The sequence below is a fragment of the Moschus berezovskii genome, chromosome 20 (genome assembly GCF_049115385.1).
Source record: "Moschus berezovskii isolate FMDL1 chromosome 20, NW_MosBer_1.0, whole genome shotgun sequence".
Lineage (NCBI taxonomy): Eukaryota > Metazoa > Chordata > Mammalia > Artiodactyla > Moschidae > Moschus > Moschus berezovskii.
In genome coordinates, this window is record NC_142479.1 from 31,866,861 (window position 1) to 31,873,646 (window position 6,786).

The 6,786-nt window shown below is 57.3% G+C and overlaps 2 protein-coding genes across 3 annotated transcripts; both read right to left on the bottom strand.

The window, feature by feature from the left end:
• On the bottom strand, positions 1-907 carry SEBOX (SEBOX homeobox). 2 transcript variants are annotated; one of them, XM_055398289.2, is made up of 3 exons: positions 877-907; positions 549-709; positions 1-381 (listed from the first exon to the last, which is right to left on the bottom strand). In XM_055398289.2, the coding sequence occupies exons 1-3, from the start codon at positions 905-907 to the stop codon at positions 1-3; spliced, it is 573 nt and encodes a 190-aa protein (XP_055254264.2). The 2 variants fall into 2 exon arrangements, with proteins under 2 accessions (XP_055254264.2, XP_088684569.1); XM_088828443.1 differs by lacking the exon at positions 877-907 and having other exon boundaries at positions 549-827.
• Positions 908-2,289: 1,382 nt separating this feature from the next.
• Positions 2,290-5,135, bottom strand: VTN (vitronectin). Its single transcript, XM_055395924.2, has 8 exons — positions 5,072-5,135; positions 4,859-4,978; positions 4,450-4,782; positions 4,231-4,370; positions 3,821-3,977; positions 3,472-3,624; positions 2,695-3,045; positions 2,290-2,475 (listed from the first exon to the last, which is right to left on the bottom strand). Exons 1-8 carry the CDS (start codon positions 5,133-5,135, stop codon positions 2,363-2,365), a joined length of 1,431 nt encoding a protein of 476 aa, XP_055251899.1. The 3' UTR covers positions 2,290-2,362.
• Positions 5,136-6,786: the final 1,651 nt, after the last annotated feature.

The window sequence follows — 6,786 nt, forward strand, 5'->3', positions numbered from 1 at the left end:
TTAGGAATGGTCCAGGTTGGTGACAATGGCCGAGGCATAGATGAGGTCAGACAGGATGCCCAGTGAGGTCTGGGGAGCAGCTCGCTCGGAAGAGAGGTGGGCCCCGGAAGACCCAGCTGGTGCCCAGGGGGCTGTAGCTTTAGCCCCCACCCAGCCCTGCCCTGGACCCAAGCCAGGAGCTGGGCAGGAGGTGTGTCGACACACATAGGTGCACTGAGCTGTGCTGTTGGAGGGTGGAGGCTGGCCAAGGGTCCGGGGCTCCGGGGACCGCTGGATGGTGTCCGGAAGAGAACAGGATCTCTGGGGAGGCTCAGGCCTGGGGCTTAGGCCTCCTGGCTTTCTATTCTTGATTCTCTTGGCTCTGCGGTTCTGGAACCACACCTGGCAAGGAAAGAAGGAGCCTGTTCTGGTTCCAGCATCCCCTTCCCCCAGGTACAGGGAAAGCAGAATCTGGAGGCAGGATACCCAGAGAAAACGGACTGTGGGTCAAGCTTAGAAACTCACTGTGCAAGTGCACCCCCATCCTGAAGGGGGTAATCACAGCTCACCTGTATCTTGGCCTCAGGAAGAGAGGTGACCCTGGCCAGGTGCTCACGGGTGCCGATGTCGGGGTAGGGCCGTGCTGCAAACACTCGCTCCAGCTCCAGCAGCTGTCCTCTGCTGAAGGTGGTCCTCTTTCTCCGGTGGGGACCCAACCCACTGGCCTGGCCTGCAGGCCACGGTGAGGGGGTCAGGTCAGGACTCCCTGTGAGAGCCTCCACCCCAGTCTCAAAGCCCCCAGTAGACCCTGAAGCCCCTCCTCCCCACCCCTCTTCAGACTGCCCCATCACACCCTCCCCACGTCCTCCCCCTGCCCACCCTTTCCCACCAGATCACCTGCTGGAGATGCATCCACTGGGCTGGTCATGGAGCCGGCAGAGTGAGGAGCCAGACGGCCATGCCAAGGCTGTGCCCACACCAGTCCCCTCCGTGTGTGGGGTTTTATCCTGCTCAGGGGCCTGGCCCCGCCTCCAGAGGTGGGGAATCCCGGAGGAAAAGGGGCCTCGTGGGAATATGGGTGGGGCAACCCTGCTCCTCCGGGGCTTCACCAAAGAACCTGGCCTCATCCCTGCATCCTCACACTTCAAACTCTGACAGTATATGTCTGAAATCCTATACTTTATGAAAATCCTCCCATGGTTCCATCCAGAAAGGCGTGGATGCTCCCAGGGCTTCAGCTGCCCCTCCTGGGGCCTGGGGGACTGGTTGCCTTCAGGGGAGACTGGGTGGAGTCCTATCCCATGACTGAGATGGGGCTGAGGAAGCTAGACAGGATGTGGAGGACGATGGGGACAGCAGACGAGCCGGAGCCACCCTCCCCTCAGCAGGACGGGGAGCAGATGTCACTACCAGATCACCCTCGGGTCTGCTTTAGAGCTTGGCCTGCTCCCCTGGCCCCCTAAGAGCCCAAGTGGACTTCTAGAGTCCAGGAACTTAGAACCAGAGGAGGTTCCACAGGTACATTTGTGGGGGGTGGTAGTTTAAGAAAGATGTTATTACAGTGTTCTCATCCTTTGACGTCTTCAGGGCCACTTTTCCAAAAGAGATGTGTGCATTTGAATTTCCTTTTGGTCCCTGCCCTTCCCTGTGTCTCCTGCCTCAGTGCCCGGCATCCCAGACCCAAGACAGAGATCTCAAAACCCCATCATTGTAGGGATAGGTTTTGGGGAGCGCAGTGATCACCTTCCCAGGGGCTCTTGAGTGTCTGAGCTAACAGCATTTCAGGTCCAGGATGGGCAGAAAAGCTAAGCCGCAGTCCACTACCTCCTGTCTCCCTGCCCCTTCTAAGGTCTGGGTCAAAACAAGAGGCAAAACAAGCCCCAGGCTGGGTAGGGTGGCTTGATGACTCCTATCATCCTTAAGAGGGGTTCAAGTCCCTGCTTAGCTGCTGGTGGGTTGTTGGGGACTGCTTGGTGTAGGGGGAAGGCTTGCACTCATGAGGCTCTCCCAACAGGTTTTCTGGCTCACTGAGAGGGCCTGAGCCCAACATAGGCTGGACACAATGAGGATCTTCTCTGTCCCCTCCCCCAAGCCGTCCTGACTGCCCGACTTCCCCTCCTTTACCCAGGCAGACCCCTGCCTCCTGCCTCTCCACCTTGGTCAGGCCAGGAGTCCTTTTTTTTCTTTTGGCCACACCACGTGGCACATGGGATTTTACATCCTCAACCAGGAACTGAACCCGTGCCCCGGTTTCTTAACCACTGGACTGCCAGGGAAGTCCCAGGACAGTAGTCTTAAACTCAGGGTCAAGGGATCTTTATTGAGCTGGAAGGAGGATGCTGGAGTAGGGAGCAGCAGAGGCCAGCTGTCTAGTCTCAGACTGCTACACATGGCCAGGGACTGGGCAGCCCAGCCAGTACTGGGCAATGGAGCGTGGGTAGGGAGGGATCACAGCGTCCACTCGCCGCGTGCGAAGGTTCACTCGGTAGTACTTGTCTGCAAGAGAGGTCGGGAGATGGGGCGTGAGACACAGCCTGCCCATCCTGCCCTAAGAAGACCTGGGTGTCTCCTGGAAGGGTGAGTGGACATCCACCAGGCACCTGAGGACTCCCGGCCTGCCTCGTCACCACTCAAGGGCTGTGGTCAGCCCCCAGGGACCAGGGACAGCAGGAACTACCCAGCCAGACCAGCTACAGGGCCGGCAGGGGCTCCCACCTTCTGAGAAGAAGTAGATACTCTGGTTGGGCTCACAGGTGGCAGGCACAAGCCAGTCCATCTCGTAGTTATCATAGTTGTTGGCTCCCAGGCCCAGCTCCTCGCTGGAGAACCAGGTCAGCCAGGTGGACCGAGATCGCCGGGAGGGGTTCTGGCTGCGGCCACGGCCTCGGCCACGGCTTCTGAGCGAGCGGTAGCGTTTGCGATAGCGGCGTGCAGACTTAGTCTTCTTGGCCCGGGGGAAGCTGGGAGCTGAGCCTGAGACATAGATGTGGCCGGCCATGGCCGCATCCAGTCGTCCCGGCAGACCTAGCCAGTTGCGGCTGATGAGCCGGGGCTGTCCAGCACCACCTGCAGTGAGGACGGGATGAATGCAGAGCCTCAGTGGCCAAGGATGGGCTGTCTGCCTTGTCCAAGGACAGCCATCAGGCTAGTGGCATGCCTTGTCCAAGGACAGACATCAGGCCAGTGGCAGAGCCCCGCATCCCGGCCTTTCCCCTGGCCTCCCTCCACCGTAGCCCTTCCCGGTTGCCCCAGTCACAGCCCCTCCTTCTGCTGGCTGTGCTAGGCAAAGTCCAAAGTGTGGGGTCCAGGTGGAAGCAAGCCTCCCCCCACCAACGTCAACAGAAGCAAAGTCTGGCCTGAGCAACCTGAGCAAACAGCTTTTGATCGATCACTGCACAATTGCAGCCTCTCAGGCTGGCCCAGATCTCCCTCTACCTGGGGGCTCCCAGCCCCCTGGGAAGCAAGACTCACGCTCCTGCCCTCCCTCCGTACCAGAGGAACCGCCCCAGAAGAGAAGTCGGAAGATGTCCTCCCAGCTGTCCCGCTGCATCAGGGCAAAGTGTTTAAACGCGGCCGGCTGGGAGCTGCCTTCACACTCCTCTTGACTGGGCTGCTGCTGGAACGTATATTCCCAGTAGTGGCTGCCTGGGGAGGGGTGGCCATGAGCAAGACTGGAAAGCCCGAGGCTGTGGAAGCTGGGAGCTCCCAGTGGGGGTGGGAGTTGGGTAGGTGGGGTGTGGAGGGGAGGTGGGGGGTAAACACAGGCCCGTCCCCAGTGAAGCGTGAGAGAAACCCAAGACTGCTCCACCGTCTGCACACCCTCCCGCCTACCCCTGAGTACCCTTGAAGAAGTAGGCTCGCTCCCTGCCGTTGTAGCTGTGAGCAGGGAGGGCCAAGGCTGCATCCAGGTCATCCGGAATACCCCTGAAGCCATCCGAGATGTTTCGGGGAAAGTCAGGCTCCAGGACACCGTCCTCAAAGCGCCAGTACTGACTACCCTGAGGAGAAGAGGGTGGGCAGGCAGTTGGCTGGGCACAGAGGGGCAGAATCCCCCAGTCAAGGCGGGCAGCTCTGGTTCCAGGCTTGTTGCTCAGGAGCTGAAGTCTTGAGCTTTTGTGTGCTCACAGAGCCCCAGCCAGGAACCACAGGCCTGGATCCAGCCTTCTTCCCCACACTGGTCCTGGGCACAGTCGCTTTCAACCTCTACCCAGATACTCTCAACCCTGACCCACAGCCCCCTGGGCCTGGCACCTTGAAGAGGTACGTCTTTCCCTGACAGTTGACACGGGTGAAGGCAGCATCAATGGGCCCCTCAATGCCCCAGACATCTCGGATGAGTTTGGGGTATCCAGGCCTCACTGCCTTTTCATCCAGCTCATAGCAGTACAGCCCTGGAGGGAGGGATGTTGTGTGAGGGGGGATGCCCCTGGGACAGACCCCTCCCCCCAAGTCCTGCCCCACTCGAGTCACCTCGGAAGGCAAAGAGGGAACCATTCTTGAGGTCGGTGAAGGCATCAAAGGGTTTCCCACTGCACGTTTCCTCCTCTGCTGGGGACTCAGAGATCCCTAGGTCACTGGTCCCCACCCCAGGCTCTGAGTCTCCCCGCCCAGGTGGTGGGGCCTCTTTCTCAGGGTTGAGAACCGGTGCCTGGGCAGGAGTCTCTTGGGTCTGGGCCTGTGGAACAGGGGCCAGGGTGGGGCTCTCGGGCTGTGCTTCAACGCTGCGGTTGACCGTCTGCGCCTCGCTGTAGTCATAGACCCCGTACTCGTCTTCCGGCAGATGGAACATATCCCCACGAGTCACTGCAGGCAGAGAGGGTGGCGGTGAGTCTCCAGCTGCACCGCGGACCCCAGGCCCACCCAGCCGCTCTGCACGCACCTTGGGGCTTGCACTCGGCCATGAAGTCGGCACAGCAGCTCTGGTAGTAAGAACAGAGCTCGTCACACTGACACTTCCTGGTGCTGTTGAAGCCCTCGGTGCAGCGGCCCTTGCAGGACTCTGTGAGGAGCGGGTGTCAGCTGGCATGGCCAAGCCCAGGTTACCCTTTCCCAACCTACCTTGACCCCAATGGCCAACAACCCCCTCCCGCACCTTGGTCAGCCACAACAGCCCACGCCAGCAGGGCCAGCATCAGAAGGGGCCTTAGGGGTGTCATGGCAGGGCCTCCAGCCTTGAGCCTGGTGAACTAGGTTCCCGTGGTCTCTGCTTTGATGCCTGAGAAAAGGAGAGACAGGGAGTGGAGGTGGGGGAACCAGAGAAGAGGAGCTGCCTTTTCTACTGCTCTGTTTGCTCCACCTCCTGCCCAGCCTCCAGTGCCCCGACCCCAGAGGCTATTGCAGCAAAGGGTCACGTTCCTAGAACTGCGGGTCTGGGACAGCTATGAACAGGATCCTCGCCAAGCTCAGAGACCTCTCTGAAAAGGACAAGCGCAGTGAACCTGGAGCACAGAAAGAAGTCCCACTCTGCCGATCCACTGGCCGTGTGACCTTGGGCAGACTGCTTTACCTGCCTTACTTCTCTTTTTAGGCAAATGAAACTAATCATATTTGCCTCATAGGGTGTTGGGAGCTAAAGCCAACAAGAAGTCCAACTCCTGGAGCAGCCCCAACTTCATTCTATTGCAGTGGTTATTGATCTGTGATCTGTTTGATGAGGCACATCCCTGGCTGGGTAGTTCACTCACCCCTTGTGTATTTAGGGCAGTGGAAGAGGGGGTAGGAGCTGGGGAAATTTTTTTTAATCATAAAAGAACAAAGTTTTCATTTTCTGGGTTCATCTCTAGGGTCCATTGATTTCCCCAGGCCGGTCTTCTCAGCACAGTCCGTTGGGTGAATATTAACCCTTTGGAGTGGATAAGATTCCTGAGTTCTTTACTAATTTACTGCTTCTCAGCAGGCCACATTCCATTCTCCAACCTCATCCTTTCCCATAGGTAACAGTTTTGGTCCTGTTCCCCACACTTTTTGGCTCTAGTGAGAAATAAGATCCCTCTACCCAGAAAATGCTCACTTGGCACATGCCTGATTTCACGCCCACTTTGAGGGGTCTATGGACCTCCTCGAGTCCTCCCACCACCTGGAGGAAGTTGTTCTTAGAGATTTCACTGATTTTTTTCTGTTCTGTAATAGATGGGGAAACAGTGGAAACAGTGGCTGACTTTATTTTTCTGGGCTCCAAAATCACTGCAGATGGTGATTGCAGTCATGAAATTAAAAGACACTTACTCCTTGGAAGGAAAGTTATGACCAACCTAGACAGCATATTAAAAAACAGAGACATTACTTTGTCAACAAAGGTCTGTCTAGTCAAGGCTATGGTTTTTCCAGTGGTCATGTATGGATGTGAGAGTTGGACTATAAAGAAAGCTGAGCACAGAAGAATTGATGCTTTTGAACTGTGGTGTTGAGAAGACTCTTAAGAGTCCCTTGGACTGCAAGGAGATCCAACTAGTCCATCCTAAAGGAGATCAGTCCTGGGTGTTCATTGGAAGGACTGATGCTGAAGCTGGAACTCCAATACTTTGGCCACCTGATGCGAAGAGCTGACTCATTGGAAGAGACCCTGATGCTGGGAAAGATTGAAGTCAGGAAGAGAAGAGGGTGACAGAGGATGAGATGGCTGGATGGCATCACCGACTCGATGGACATGGGTTTGGGTGGACTCCAGGAGTTGGTGATGGACAGGGAGGCTTGGCATGCTGCGGTTCATGGGGTCACAAAGAGTCGGCCACGACTGAGAGACTGAACTGAACTGAATCAGAAGGGAAAAGACCCTGATGCTGGGAAAGATTGAAAGCAGGAGAAAGG